This window comes from Varanus komodoensis, unplaced genomic scaffold (assembly GCF_004798865.1).
Source record: "Varanus komodoensis strain SLA01 unplaced genomic scaffold, ASM479886v1 scaffold33, whole genome shotgun sequence".
NCBI classification, from domain to species: domain Eukaryota; kingdom Metazoa; phylum Chordata; class Lepidosauria; order Squamata; family Varanidae; genus Varanus; species Varanus komodoensis.
Window position 1 is genome coordinate 3,832,210 of NW_025335817.1, and position 15,718 is coordinate 3,847,927.

General features: G+C 54.9%; 1 protein-coding gene across 1 annotated transcript in view; it reads left to right on the plus strand.

The window, feature by feature from the left end:
• Nucleotides 1-12,790: 12,790 nt before the first annotated feature.
• RFX7 (regulatory factor X7) overlaps nucleotides 12,791-15,718 on the plus strand; it is a 30,589-nt gene continuing 27,661 nt past the window's right edge. The window contains exon 1 of the mRNA XM_044438992.1: nucleotides 12,791-12,945. Within this exon, the coding sequence (XP_044294927.1) occupies nucleotides 12,791-12,945 (155 nt within the window). The remainder of the gene's footprint in view (nucleotides 12,946-15,718) is intronic.

The window sequence follows — 15,718 nt, forward strand, 5'->3', positions numbered from 1 at the left end:
CCGCCCTGACCGGGGCGCGGGGCGTCCGCGCACGCTGCGCCCAGCGCCGCCATGGCGCCTTGACGCGGTCGCGCCCGGCAGGGCTTCCCGGCGCGGCGGGCAGAGGCGGGGCGAGGCGGGGTGGGAAAGCCCCGCTCGCCCCCACGCGGGCCCCGCAGCGCCCGCAGGCAGGCGGCGCTGGGCATCCGGCGCTTTGGCCGCGGCACGGGCGGCTGCACGGACGGGCGCTCGCGCCTTTGTTCCTTTTCTTTAAGCGCCTGCCTCCTTTTCGGGGCAGTTCCTGAATCGGAGTGGCACAGCAGCAGCAGGAGCGATAAAAGCGCGGAGGAGCGACCGGTTCAAAGCCCGCTCGTGCCACGCAGGGAGGCTAGGAGGCTCCTGGGGGTCCTCTTTGAAGCCGCTGGGTCTGGATAAGCTCCTGGGTCATGGGGGCGCTCTGGAGGGCAGAAATGCGGAGTGGCAGCTGGAGCCCAGTGCTGCAAGAGGCATCGTGAGGGTGGCCTAAGGCGTGTGCCTGCCATGTGGTGGTGAAGGCAGGTGTTCCCCCTGCCCTTTGCTGGCATCCTTGAGTGGAGTAGACCCTTCGCTGAACTTTCCCCAGTAGCTTGTGAGTTGGTTTGCTCTGCCCCAGGAAAACGCTGCAATGAGCTTGCGAAAGGCTGGGCGCACTAATGGCCCGCCTTCACACTGGCGTGAATGCTGGCGTGGGCTTGGCGCATCACTTCGTCCTGCCTTGTGGGATCCGTTTCATTGCGTGGAGCTGGAGGATGCCAGCAGGACGCTGGTGCGGCATGGTGTGCTGTCTTGACCTGTGCCCTTCTGGCTTCTTGGAACTCACTGTGCAGGCCTGACGGTTTTTGCTAAAGGCCACTTGGCACAGATGCACACAGAAAGTTCTGTGGGGGGACAATGCAGCAGATTCTGTGTGTTGGGAGCAACATACTGGGGCAGTGTATAGGGATGCCTGACATACCAACCTTGTTGACCTTAAAGCCTTGTCAAGAACCGGGATCAGGACCAGGAGCAGGCTAGTGATAGTCACAGGTGAAAAAGCAGCAGCAGCACATCTGGCTCTTCTACCTTCTGCGCTCTTTCGGTGTGAATGACAAACAAGCGTCAAAGTTCCTGCCCACTTTTGTTCCCAGCAGTCCCGTGCTTCTCCTTCGGCTCTCTGCACAGCTTAGGCGTCGCGAGGTGACATTCCCACGTTACCAGGGCAGTGCAGGCGATAGCCGTGAGGGCGCAGTGGTCAGGGGGCTTTGGGGCTTTCAGTACAACTTAGCCGCCCATGGGATTGTTGACGAGCTCTTTCAGACATGCTGTGATCCTTCCTATTAGAAGGGGGAAAGCGCTGTTCCTGCTGGTACATTTGCTGTGCTTGTTGGTAGCGCTGCAACTCCTGGGGGTTACGCAAGGGAAGAGCGCTTTACAGAATTCAGATCTCACTTCTCCTGCCAGCCCAAGAGGAGATGTGGCCATTAATACTTGTGTAGTATCATTGTATTGTATTAGTGTATTGTATTTATTGTAATCTGAGTAACAATAAGTGGGATTTGCCCTGTGCTGGAAAGACAAAACAGAGATCAGGTAGTCCTGTTAAAGGAAGAAATTCCAGAATTGGTGGGGCAGGGGGCAATCAAAAGGCTCAGTGATGAGTAGCCACCTACCAACTCTCAGTCTGTGGGAGTTCTTGGAATGGGGTCAGATCAGTTCAGGATGAGATCTATGACCAGATATCGTTGCCCCAGGCTCTGGAGGGTTTGCTGGGGAAAGCCAGCTCTTGAATGGTTCCTCGAAACAAGTCGGGGGCCAGCAAAGGTGGCACAATGTTGGTGTAATGCCCAGTTCCAGTTCCAGCCAGTGCTCTGATAGCTGGTTTCTATCTTGCATTCTCTCCTGCAATATTACTTCATAGGTGAAAAGTAAATGAGCTAAGAGTGAAGGAAGATTTGCAGTACAGCATGCAAAAATCTAACTACCAACTGTTTAATAACAGCAAGGATAAAATGCCTCTCCCACACAAAGAATACAGGTAAAATAAAGTAAGTTTGGATAAAGAGGCTTTAACTTTTGTGTGGAAGCTAAAATTGGGAGCTCTGGGCCCTTCTGTTTCTTAAAGTAAATTCCTGGATTCAGAATTCTGTACCTGCAGCAAGAAGCCCCCACTTCTTGGTCTTCATGCTTGCAGAATATATGGTTTTTAGACTGTTTTGAAAGGGTGCTTGGAACCAGCCCTTCTGCCAGTCCTGGAACTGTGCAGTCCCTTTGTTTTCCTTTGTTTCTTTGGGCTTACAGGGTCTTGCTAGCATCATCCTTCCCAATCTAATCCAAACAATGCCCTTGGTTCCCTAATTTAGCCATACAGAATCCCCCGCTAGAGAGGTTTTCCCTGGTAATATGCTTTGATTGCAGCAGCTTTATGTCTGGGGAAAGTGGGGGTGGGATGTCCTTTGCATGTTGTTAAGTCTTGTCAGCCCTGTGACAAAAATTAAATGGTTCATGGTTGCGAATGTTTTGCTTTGCTTTTTAAAATGCCACCACTCGTCCACGAGACATACGTATCTAAGCTTCAGAGTTTGGTCACTTCCACTCTGATAATTACGGCTCAGAAGACGCTGCACCGACACAATACTGGACTCCATGCTTTACGATGCCGACATGCTGTCGTGAGAACCGAGTCGCTGACCTGTGTCGTGCCTGGCCTGGGCATTCTTCGGAAATGCCCTTGGACACAACCTGGTGTGATCTGAGCAAGCAAGCCTGTTGACATGGTCCCGAGGTTTGCAGAAGACATGTCTGCACTGCTGTAAGTAGAATGTGTGGATCACTTCATACCGACCCTGACCTGCAGGCGGGAGGAATGGTTCCGCCCCACGTGGGATCAATGTGAAATGCATCAGCCATACAGAATGCAATCATGGCTATTAGTTTAGGCGGCTTTAAAAAGGAGTTGGATGCATTCATGGAAGAGAGGGCAATCAAAGCCATGGGACCCTGAAGATCCTAAGGTGGTTACTTCAGATTGCTGGGCCCCGAGGGCAAAAGAGGCTGTTGCATCCCACGGTGGCTTGGGTGACCAGAGATGGAGATCGAAGCCTGGGCCAGATACACCCTTGACCGAGGCCTGGAAGACTGGGTGGGGTTGGTGGGGTCTAGGTGGCCTCTTGTGCCTGAAGCAGCATGAGGAGGTTCTCTCTGCATGAATGATCACACATGCTGTGGAGGCCTGCAGAACCCTGGAAACAGTTCTGTAATTCATACAACCCGGTGGGAGAAAAATTGGTTTGAAAGCTGTAGCATCCTATTTTTCCTCAAGTGCCGTTTTCCATTGCAATATAATTAGTGGAATACGATTCACAATCAGCAGCAGCTGTATAGCAGCTTTGAAAGTGAAATAAAATAGTTGAAGTGCATGCTAAGGAAGCAGCAACCTATTATCAGGGAATAAGGACGGCTATGGCCAAGAAGCCACCCTTTTGACTCCTTATTCGGCATTTCCTCCTCTTCCTCCTGCTTTGTTCATGCCTTGGAAATGATTGCAGGGGAAAGTCTAAGAGTGTTTTTGCCAAGTGAGTTCAGGTCCATCCTCTGTTTGTCCTCAGAAAGGCAGGAGCAGCGCGTGTGTAAAGCATGCAAGCGAGGCTGTGGCTTTTCAGACTGCAACTGCAAGGAAACTTTGGAGCAATACCAGATCCTAATTTGTTCTCCAAACGCTCAACAGAAAAGTACACTCGGGATGCGCCAGCCAGCAAGTAGCACGGAGATGCGTGCGTGTGCATAGCACAGCCTGCAGCCAGCTTTCTAGGACTCCAGCTAAACCCAGATTCCTCAACAGAGCACCATCAAACAAAGAGCAGAATTAATTCAGGCCAGGGCATTTGATAAATTGAAAGGGATTCCCTCCCTGCACATCCAGAAATCCCTCTGCAGCAGGTTTCACTGTGCTCTGCACAGTCATCCATCTCCGACGATGTTTGTTGCATGTTTGCCAGCAAAACATACACAGTAATTTAGCTTTCCCATAATCTTCCAGCTATAATCCAGACAGATTTCTCCCGGATTTCTATTATCTAGATTTAGCAATATGTTGTTGGCTGGTTAACTTAAATTGCACCAAATCCTTTAGTCCTCACCATAAACATATTCTGATGCCCTGATAATGGAAAGCTATGAATTGTTGGGGCACTAAGCACATGTAAACTTGTTTATTTGCAGGAGGCCAGAGTCGCACAGCTGGGGCAAAGCTTTGATGGGGCACAGATAGTCCACGTGTTGTTTACGAGGACCTCTGGAGAACAAAAGACAACTCTCATATGGCAACGGCAGGTCCTCTGCATCACGCATGGCACACCCACTAGAAGCTTTAACTTGTGGAATACCACAGTGCCATGGGGCCTTTTCAGGCCAGGAAGAGTGGGAAGAGGCTGTGTTTGCAAACCTGTGACTGCCCTTGCTAGGGAGCAAAGCCTACTCCACTCTAAGGCAGAGTCATGGAACGGCAGAGTTGGGAGGGGCCCTCGGGGTCATCGCGCACAGCCCTCCGCTCTTTGCAGGACTCCTGAGGCCACAGGTCTTGGCAGACAGAAGGCAGAGGCAGTTTCTAGGTGGCACAGCCTTGATTCGTGGCATGAAGTGCTTTCTCGCATCCCCCCGTTATAACCCCAATTTTACAGAGATGGAACTGAGGCTGAAAAGTAGTTGCTTGTCTAGTGGCTGTGTGAGAACCTCCATCCCGATATCTGGGCTTGGTGTTAGCAGCGGGACAGGAGAGCAAGGGGCTGCTTAAGGTGGAACCTGCCCAGGCTGGTGACACCTCCCAGGGTTTCGGGCAGAGGGGTTTCCCTGCCCTACCTGGAGCTGCCGGCTGGGTCCTGTGACGGGCAGGCCAGGCACTCCGGCTCGGTCTGCACATGACATCACACGACTCAAGAGCTGCCACTTCGTTCTTTTTTTAACTCTGCCTTCTCATGAGAACAGAAACGCCCTCTCATGGTAGCCAACAACAGCAATGCAGAAGCATCAAATGCAACAGGACGTATTACAAATAGGTTAGAAAAACACCTGGTTTTATAATAGGTTCTATAATAGGTGACTCTGGAATTGTAAGGGGTCTCTAAGAACAATGCAAGAGCAAAGGAAGGCTTCCCAGAGGTTTGACTGAAATACTTGGTTTAATTACAGTGCAGGGTTGTGCAGTCTGCCCAGTAAGTCCACTGGGTTTAATGCGGCATGTGTGTAAAGGGTTAAAGCTTTAAACCACGCGCATACCTCATTACAGAACTAGGAGGGCAGCCCTGGCTCTCTTCTTTTGGACATCCAATCCATAGTTTTACTCGTTACGTAGTAAGGCCTCTTGCATTATTGTGCTGTGTCATTTGGGGGCTCACAGGTTCCTTGGGACTTTCTCTTTCCCCTCTTTGCACAGCTCCTCCTCGCAAAGTAACACAACATCACACCAGCACGTGGCCGCAAACTCCACAAGGAGGGGCCAGGGCTGGGGACCCAAAGTGCTAGGCAAACAATCAAACCTTACTTCGGGACTTTGCTAGGACAGGACACCCACTCCAAATAGGCCATAGGTGCAGAGAACCCCTGGCTTGGATGTGGAAGGGGCGCCGCAGCCATCTCAGGCCTTTCCCCAGGATCTGAGGCTGAGTTGGAGCCAGGGCACAGCTGAGTCCATTCTCCCCGGCGCCAGAATGCCTCCGGACCCCCACTGCCCAGGCCGGCCTTCCAGCCCCGGGTGCTCTGCCTCTGCCCTGCTGGGCAGCACCGTTCTTTCCGACCTCAGCACCGGAGGCTTGTGACACCCCGGCAAGGACTCCCGCTTCCCCAGTGGCTATCCATGCTCTGCTTTGTTCATTGTTCCAGTATTTTATATTTTACCAATTGCAGGAGCCATGCATTGATGGACAGCGCATAAATATCGACAGCAATATCAGAGCTAAAATAGTATGACGAAAGGAATACAGAAACATGGTGACTTACTTTTGTGTTGTTGCAATTATGGGGGGATCAGAGCTTTGTACGCGATAGCATAAGGGATGTGGTTGTGCAGTTTTCTCTCACTGGGGGAGTTTGTGTGGCTCAGAGACGCATCCTTTGAATAAACCGCACAATGTGGGCTGTTTGTGGAAGAAGCTGCGGGATGCTCAGCTGGCAGGCAGGTCCACACTGGGTTGTCTGCCCGGACCTTCGTTTCCCTCGGTCCTCCTGCAGGTGGCCTGGGTGACGCCACAGCAGGGCCTGTCTTCCTCTTCTCCCTGCTGAGACCACAACCCCTTTGCAGTCACCCTGACATTTTTTTTCAGGGATCACGCTCGGTGCTCCCTGAAGTGACAACCACTTTAAAGTTCCCAAGGGGCAGCTATGACTGAGTTGCTGCCTTTCTTGCCACTGGGTTGTGCAACTCCAGTGGTCCCCAGTGCACAGCCTCGCCTCATCGGTGCCCCGAATCAGCTGTTCCTGACTGTTTTCATCACTTGTGTACCCCTTGGCCGCCTATTTCCATAAACTATCCTTGATATTAGCAACAAGTTTTAATATAATTGCTGTTATTTCAGAAGTATATGTTGCAACTGTACATAGCCCAATAAGGAGATTAAAAGGCAATGGAATAATAAGGTGAGCAAACTGTGTATATATATTTACATTCAGAACTCAGAAGGTGCAATGAATTCAAGGAAATATATCACAGATTGCATTGAAAAAACTACATTAATTAATGCATTAGTTACCCTAGTTACCCAATTCTGAGTTTGCATTTCTGATTTAAATCAGTATGGCTGTTAATCTGTGTTTTGTGCTAGTTTCTATATTAACTAGATTAGCATGGCACTCTGTGATTGTTTATGTATTTGTTGACTATTAGGAAGAATTTCAGTCCAGAGGAAAGACTGAATCTTTGAACATGCTGCCCGGTGTCTGAAAACTTCCTTGCAAGAAAAGATTGGACAGTTTGTTAGTCTCGGACAGGATGTAAGAGTAATATGGCTGGAGACCCAAACCCCTCAGCACCCGACCTCTAGAGATTATGCCCGTGTTACACTGATGGTGACTGATGAAGAGGAAGACCTTGATCTGGAGTGCCCGGATTGACTAAAATTTTAACCCAGAGTGCAGTCTCTGTGGAAAAGTCACATTCCACGTAGCCAGAATTAGACAAGGAATCACAATAAAACAGTTTCATCATGCCTTATACAAATTGAGACTACACCATGCAATTCTGCCCCCAGCACCTCAAAAAAGACTTCCATTCTCAAAGGGTGCAAAAAAGACAGCGAAATGCTGCAGGGGTTGGAGCGACTCTCTCTTCTATGAGGAAAGGTTATAATGCCCAGGACTGTGGCTTACAAAAACAGTGAGCAAAAGAGAAATGGGAGAGGGGAACAAAGCAATGCCTATGTGAACGATGCATCGTCTCTTTCATAATACCCTTGGGACCTGGGGTCATCCATGGCTGAAGGGGGCGGGGGATCCAGGACAGGCAGAAGGAAGCCCTTCACACAGGGTGCTGTCTGAGGGTGAGAGATGCTGGGTCAGAGCCACAGTTTCCATTCTGTCTCTTCAGTCCTTCGCTTCAAAGAGGTCGTAAAACTATTACTATCAACTTGAAGGTTTAGCATAAAATCCTTATAGAACAAGTGCTCTTTCTCTGTAGGGAGGATACCTAATAATGCTACCATAGTGGATGGTGACCAATTGCATTAAATAAATTAAAATAACAAATATAATGTATTAAGGACTAATTAGAGTTTTTTTGGACAGGGACACAGGCAGTCATGAAATCTGCATATTCACAGGTTGGGTTGTCATGTTGTGTGAATGCAACTGCTGTAATTGGAAGGGGAGAGGATATGAGGAAATTGGAGTAAAACACAGTTTCAACAGAGGCACACATTTCCTCTGAAGGCTGTTCCTCTTTGGGTATTTTGTTTTGCAGATGCAAAGGGGTTTACTGGGACTTGCCATTCCATGGCCTAGGCACCTCTAGCAGTAGTTCTTCAGACTACACTTCCCATGATTTTTTGGCAGACACTGTAATGGCTAAACTGCTATTTAATAAGTTGGTAGTGGGGAAACTGCAAATTGGACTGCAGAAAATTTGACTACAACCGACTTGCGGGAGCTGTGCTTTCTCAGACAGACAGCTGTCTTCCCCACCAGCAGTGATTGTGCTCATAAATTCCTGGGGCCATGTCTGATGTTTCAGGGCCTGATCAGAGGGGCAGGCAGGGGAGGGTCCAAGGGAAATGGGTTTACTCAGCAGCGCAGTCCAGGAAGCGTGGGAGGCCGACACAACAAACTGTACTGGATCAACCAGTTCGGTTTCAGACGGTGCACTGGTCCAACTGAGGCTGCTTTTGGGTGCAGACATAAACAGAGCAAGCTTGGTCTCCCTCCTTTTTCCAAGAGACTGCATTAATCAAATGCATTTTAGTTCTCCTGGCGAGAATCCAGAGTGGCTCTCCTTTATGTGCTGCAAGAGAAATGGGGGGGCGGGGGAGACCCAAAATTAGCTTGGCCTCGTATCCATGAGACTGCTAAATTTATCCCTGGGCAAGCTGCTTTGTGGTGCCAATTTCTCCTTGTCTAACCTCCTCAAATTGTGGTGAGTGAAACTGTACACTCAATTTAAAAAAAAATAGATAAGCAATGCAACAGGACTGATGTTATTACTCAGGCTTAGCTTGGTTGTCCGTATTTTCATGGGATCATTGACCATGTTGCTTTCTAATTAAATAACGTAGTATATAAAGAAATGCTTTATACACAGTCCTTTCTTCTGTAGTGATCACAGAAATGCATTCAAAGCTGTTCCCTTCTCTGTATCCCCAAACAGGGTTCGAGATCACCCAGGGAGACTCACTTTGGATGCTTCTGCTGTCAGAGGCATACGGTACTAACAGTAGATGAAAGACACCTGTGACGGTGGCCCCCCCCTCTCCGGTGCTCCTTATGCAGGTTTGCCACACTCTATAAATTTGGGGTGGGTTATGACTTTTCTATTTAGAAAGGCATTTTCTGGGGGTGTGAGTAATCTCTCGTCATGTTTGAAAGCCTTTTGCTCAAGCCAAAGCTGAGACGGGCAGCAAGCAACAACCCCCTTGCCGTCAGCTGCTGCCCTCCACCAAAAAGCAAGCGCCACACCTGTTCAGGTGGGCTCTCCTGCCCGGGGGGAGCAAGGGGAGCTCTGCTCAGCCTTTGTTGTCCTTGGGTGCTCCTGCTGGGTGGGTCTCCTCTGCGGCTTGCTTTCACACCACTGCTCTGCCTGAAGGAGGACGATCATCCACCCTGCCCTGTGCTGCTAAGGTGGCAGCCCTTGGCCCTGGCAGCACGTCACAGAATGCCTGGCCTGGCTCGCTCACTTCTGGCCAGGCCAGCTCCACGCCCGAGCCTCCAGGCAGACCCAGCTGGGATGGCACTTAAGAGCAAGAGAAGAGCCCTGCTGGATGAGGAGAGAAGCAATTTGAGAAGCTGCGTGAGAGCCAGCAAGGAAGGCCTGGCGGGTGGCAACCGCCCCTTCCCTCCTTGCTCCCCAGAAACTGACATTCTGAGGCAGACTGCCTCCAAATGCAGACAGCCTGTATGGCCATCGTGACCAGTAGCCATTGGGAGAACCTTGTTAGTTAACATGCTCAAAAACCGAATAATGCGTTGTGATGGGATAAGGATGATTTCAGGTCTTTAGAATATATTATTCCATATTTTAGAATATATTGCTCGCTTTTTGGAGTGGTGGATGTCCCTGGAGGCTTACGGTGTTCAGCAGTATCTGAGCTTATATACAAATATGCGAACTGTGCCTAGGTGGAGGAGCACAGCAGAAACATGCCAGGATCAGACCCTCTGTCCTACATCAGGCTGCAGATCTCTCAATCTCTCTCTCTCTCTCTCTCTCTCTCTCTCTCTCTCTCTCTCTCTCTCTCTCTCTCTCTCTCTCTCTCTCTCTCTCTCACCTTTTCTCACTTAGGTGGAAAATGGCGGTCTGTCCCTTTTGCTTCCTTTTAGTTGCACCCACAGGTTCAAACTGGCTGTATTGGATTTAGCGGAGAGAAGCTGCTTTTTCAGCATGGTCTGGGCCCAGAAACCACCCTCTCCCACGTGGGGACAAACTGGGCCATGAACCAGCTCCTTCCCTAGCCCAAGCAACGCTTTGTGACATTGCCGCTGGCCACTGAGGGCGTCCCCTGCAGGGTGGCTGCGCCATTGGCCCTCTTCTGTCCAAATTCCCAAACGTACAGCAGAGCAGCAGGGCCAGGACTGTCGATAACATTTGGTGTCTTGTTTTGCTCTGCCAAGAAGAGCCAGGGCACCAGCTGCCAGTGCGCCGGCCTGAGCTGGGGCCGCCTCTGCCCTCCGTGCCTGGCAGCTCAGTCCACTTGTAGCCAAGAGATGCCAGCCCAAGCTGCCTGCCTGGGGCCTGCAAAGGGGGGAGCGGAGGCGTGGGCTCCCGCCCAGTGTTTGGTGGGCAGAGGGAAGCCTCTGCTGGCACAGCTTCTCAGGAATGCCAGGATCCCCGCAGGAAGTTCCCGCCCAACCTGGCCAGACCTCCGCAGCTGCCTGCCATGCACCTTTTCTTCCCATCCCTCCTTGGTCCAATTTCTGGCAGGTGCGCCTGGCCGAGTCCTGAACATGGTGAGGGGGTGTGGAAAAGACTGTGGGCAAGGGGCAGGCGGGGTGTGCCTTCTGCAGGCTGGTGTTGTGCGGCATCCGTTGTCTGAAACATTTGTGAGCAAGGACGTGGGGCCACCTTGCGCATTTACCGAGGAGTTCAGGCCTGTGCTTGAGGCATCCGAGGTCATTCTGGCCATGCTAGCAGTCGTGGCAGCAGCCCAACAGACAGGCCAGCCCTTTCACCCTGTATGGTAAGTAGGGTGGAGGAGGGAGCTGAGGAGCAGGGGTGTTGGATTGACCAAGGGCCAGCTGGGCACCGTTTGCAGGGCATTTGAGGAAGGATCGTTTAGGGCGCCAAATCCAGACTGGGACCAGGACGGAGGCTTCAGCACAGCCTGCCCAAACTGGGGCACTCCCAATGTTTTGGCCTCCACCTGTCAGCCTTCCTGGCTGGGGCGGATGGGTGTTGACACACAAAACATCTGAAGGGTCCTGTATTGGAGGAGGCTACTTGCACCCTTCGCCAGTCTGAAGCTGGACAGGGGCCTCCTCTCAGCATGTGGAAAAACAGGTCACCTGCAGGATCTTCCTCCCTGCTGTGTGCCAGCCGGTGCATCGGGCCCTCCTCAGGCCACGCTTCTGTGTCTGCAGGACAGAGCAGCCAGCCAGACAGTTTATGGGGCCCGGCTACAGCAGAACTGGAGTTCACATTTCACGACTAGTGCAGGACCCTAAAAAGCTCTCTTTCAACCGGTCTTTTGTAGGTGTATCTGCTCACCAAAGGCTCCGACTTGGCCAGAAATGATCGATTTAGACAGTGCTGTTTTTGTGTATTTCTCTGTGCTTCCCTGATTGGTTGTGAGCCCTTTTGTGATAGGTACCACAGAAAAATGGGATATTTACGTACAGAATGAAAACAACCCATATTCCTGCAACCACTAATCAAGGGAAAGGGCACGGGAGTGCTTGCCCGGCGCAAGGGTGCAGTGAAGCGTGACCCTGCCCCCCCCCCCCCCCTGGGCGGCCTGAAGCCTCTAGCCGGGCCGGCTGGCATGAACACGAGGCCAGGTGCTTGGCCGGCTGCCCCGCCGAGCAGGGGCTCTGGCCGGCTGCCCCGCATCCTTCCTGGGCCTAGCAGCTGCAGGGCACCCAGAGCAGGCCTGGTCTGCTCTGCCCAGCCAGAAGGAAGGGGCAGCCCTCCTCCTCCCCCTTCCTGTAGCAGTGTCAGTTGCGGGCTATCAGCGTGTACAGAGGACCCGGCCGGCCGGCAAGGTACCAGCCAGGACAGCCATGAGCGCTCGGGCAGGTGGCGCAGCTGTTGAGCAGAGCGCGGGTGGCGCGGTGGCATCCCCGGCCGCAGGACGCCCCACCTTGCCACGCGACGGAGGCCGAGGAGCGCCACCCCAGCCTTCCTGGGGCGCGCCCCGCAGTGCCCGCTTTCCTCTCGCCTGCGCGCCTGCAGGCAGCGGCAACAGGACCCGAAAGAGGTCCGGGTGGAGCCGGGCTCTCCGGAACCTGGTCCCACTGGTGGGTTGCGCCGCGCGCTCCAGCCGAGCGCGGGGGAGGGGGAAGATCGGCCGCGCCGTCTCGCCTCCTGCCACGGCCGCCGGGTGGGCGCGCGCGCGCGCGCGCGTCCCACTTCGCTGCGGGCCGCCTTCCCCTCGCTCGCTCCCGCGCGCTGCTCCCGCGACCACGGCAGGGCGGGCGCCGCGACTGAGCCTGCGCGCACGGCACTCGGGCTGCCCGGCCGGCCGAGGCGGCGGCGGCGGCGGCAGCAGGACGAGGCTGCGGGCGGAGGAAAGCCCACCCCGCGCGCCCGCCGGCGCTGCTGCTGCTGCGCGTCCGGGCCTCTCCTGCCGCTCCTCCCCTCCGGCGTGCACGGGCCGCGATGCGCCTCCCTCGCCCCCCGGCGTAGCGGCGGCGGCGGCGGCAGCAGCGGGAGGCTCCTCCTCCGGCGGCGGCGCTCCTGCCCGGGGATGCGTCCCACCAGCGAGCAGCCGGGCCAGGCGGCTGCCGCGAGGGCTGCTGCAGCGGCGGCGGCGGCAGTGGCGGCGGCAGCAGCGGGCAAGGCCTAGCCGAGCCGCGCGTCCTCCCTCCGCCCGCCTCCGTCCCTCCTTCTTCTGCTCGCTTGCTCTTTCCTCCTCCTTCGCTAGGCAGCCGCGACCCGGCAGTGATGGCAGACGAGCCGCAGCAGCCGCCGCCGCCCGAGTCCCCCAGCGGCGGCCCGGCGGCGCCCTCGGCGGCGGCCCCAGCGCTGCCGACGCTGGTGCCCGGGCTGCAGGGGACCGAAGCCAGCGCGCTGCAGCACAAGATCAAGAACTCCATTTGGTGAGCCGGGCGCCGGGAGGGGGCGGCGGCGGCGGCGGCAGCGCCGGGCGCGGGCGGGGAGGACCCGGGCGGCGTCGCCGTCTTTTGCCTGCGCCGCGTGTGCCCGGCCGCCCTGCTTGCTGCTGCCTGTTGATAGGGCGCCGCTCGCCGCGGCGTGCCGGGCCGGGGCTGCGCGCTCGGCTGGCCCGGCTCGCCGCGGCGCGTCGTGCCCTGGGCTGGCCGGCACCGCGGCCACCTCCCGCCTCCGTGGCCGCTGCTGCCGCCTGCCGAAAACCCCGCAGCGCCCTGGCGACGGCGGCGGGAGGAAGAGGAAGGTGGCGAGTCGCGGCGGCGGCGGCGGCGGCGGGGGACGGGCGCGTGTCTGCGGCCTGGGGGAGGGGAATGGAAAATGTGTTTACTCGGCTCTGCGGAGGGCGAGCGCGACGCAGACAGAGACAGGCGGCGGCGGGCAGGCGAGGCAGACACGCTCGCGCGGCGCGGGGCTCGGGCGGATCGCGCGGGGGCGCGGGGCGCGCGTGCCGCGGCCCCACACAAAAGCCCGCGAGGAGGCCGGGCTCCGCCGCCTCGGGTGGCCCCGCTTGCCCGGAGCCCGCTGAGCGGGCGGGGGGGAGGCGCCCCGGGCAGGTCCAGAGCGGCAGCAGGTCGCGGGGCGAGCGGGCACTGCCTCGCCCCGTGGCTGGGCTCGCCCCCCGCCCCCGGGAAGGCGCGTCTGTCGGAGGAGGCGGGGGCTGTCTCTGCCGCATGTTGACATGCATCGCGGTCCCCGGCTGCGAGCACCAGAAAGGGGTGCCGAGCCCCTCGCGGAGCCGCCGCCGCCGCCGCAGCAGCACCCCCTCGCTTGTTTACAGCGGCTGCAGCGCCCCCTTCCACGGCGCTGCTCAGGTCCCCCCGCCCCCGCCAGAAGCAGACCTCCCTTCCAGCCGGAGAGCTGCAGGAGGGGTTCATTCAAAAGGCTGCAGTACGGCGGTCCCCGGGTCGCTCCACTCGCCCAGGGACTCGCCGTGGTCTGCTGCGGGGGTCGACGGCGGGACGGGGCATGCGGCGAAGCGCGGGAGGCGCCTGTCTTGCCTTGCCGGGCTGGATTTAGCCACTTCCCCCCGCCTTTTCTTTCTTTTTTTCAAATGCAAAGTGCATGAAAACAACGTTGGTTTTACTGCTGAAAAATCTGCAGGGGCCTTCTGTTTCCCCTGTCCGCATGCATGATGCCATTTTGAGACCTTTAATACCTTTGTCATTATGCTGCTTTGAGGTATACATGCATAGGGAGTGCAACCTGTATATGGCTTAAAATATATAGGGGAACTGGAATGATGTCTTTCGCCATGATTGCCAGTAGAGATGATACTGGTTGTGTGAAGGATGTGCATTTGGAATAATAACAATTGTTAGCAGGCTGGGGCACAGAGTATTTCTTACATTGTCGCTAGAAATCTTGGGAAATATTCTGTCTGCTGATGAATAATCTGCACACTACCATTGTTTTGTTTACAGAATGCCATGAGTTAGAGAATTCATCTGTTAGCAATCTTTCCATCCATACCCCTCTGGTGTCCTGAGTTGCAGTTGCTGATATGCCAAGTGCTTGACTTAGGCACCCACTTAAAATATTCCTTTTCCATTCTCCCACTGTTCAGAAACCAGTGTGTTTACACAGGGGCTTTCAGGGGAGGTGTCACTTCCAGGTTGGATGACAAAATGGCCACTAACTAAAATCTCTCCCTTTCACACGAGCGTGGATGTGAAGCCTTAGCACCAGCCTGAACCCAGCTTGTTTCATTTCAGTACACAAGGAGACAATTGAAGCATCTCTAACGTGTTTTTAAAGGGCGTGCAGGAACTTGCATGCTCTCCAACGTGGCCTTTGTTGTTCTGATTTAGGACTTGCTGGGGAGTCTGCGGTGAGCACGAGGAGGGTGCTGGTGCCGTGGCTGGGCTTGCTGGGCAGTGGCTCGCCGGGGAATGTGTTGGTCAGCCGGGCAGCATATCTAGAGCTTTTTGTGGGTCTTGCCCACATGTCCGAGGTGGGGGCATACTGTCCTCAGCAGTCCCTTGCAGGGAAGTCCTGCTGATCTCGGAGGAGCGCCTGTTGCAGCTGTCAGGGTCTGTGCTTGAGGCCATGCGCTGCAGGTACAGACTGGTTCTTTTTCCACACCTCAGCTGTGCTGGCACTCCAGGACTGTCACCCTGACAGCAAGGGGGGGCCCTTCACCTCCATGGGGAGCATGTTTAGGAGCCAGAATGCATTTGATCATTCTTGCTCCTTCCTACAAGCAGTTTGGGGGCTGGCTATCTTTTTCCTGCCACATTGGGCTGAGGGAGTGTAGCCCACCCTTGGCTAAGTGGGCATGTGTGACCCCGGTCCTCCCAATCCAGAACTAGGCACCCAACCTTCACCAGCTGGGTGAATGTTGGCCACTTTCTCAGTAATGTGTCTGCAGGATGATGATTCAAATGCACAAAAAGGATTTGAGGTCTGGAACCAGGAAGTGGAATTTACTTTTGGTGTGATAAATCTCAAGCTAAACACCTTTCTTGTTGAATTGGGAGCCTTGCAGAGGTCCCGTGTGGTCCCTGTCTGTGAGACAGCCACTGAAAACGGTGAAACATTGTCTCCGGCTTGTTTGGCGGGCCAAAATATCACGGCCCTGTTTGGGCACCTTGCCTCTGGCCAGCCCTGGGAGCAGCACATGTGTCTGCCGCTTTGTACTAGGCTGCTTGTAAACAGGCTTCAGCCGAATGGCTCATCTGCCTGCTCGCGGGTGCCCGCGTGCGT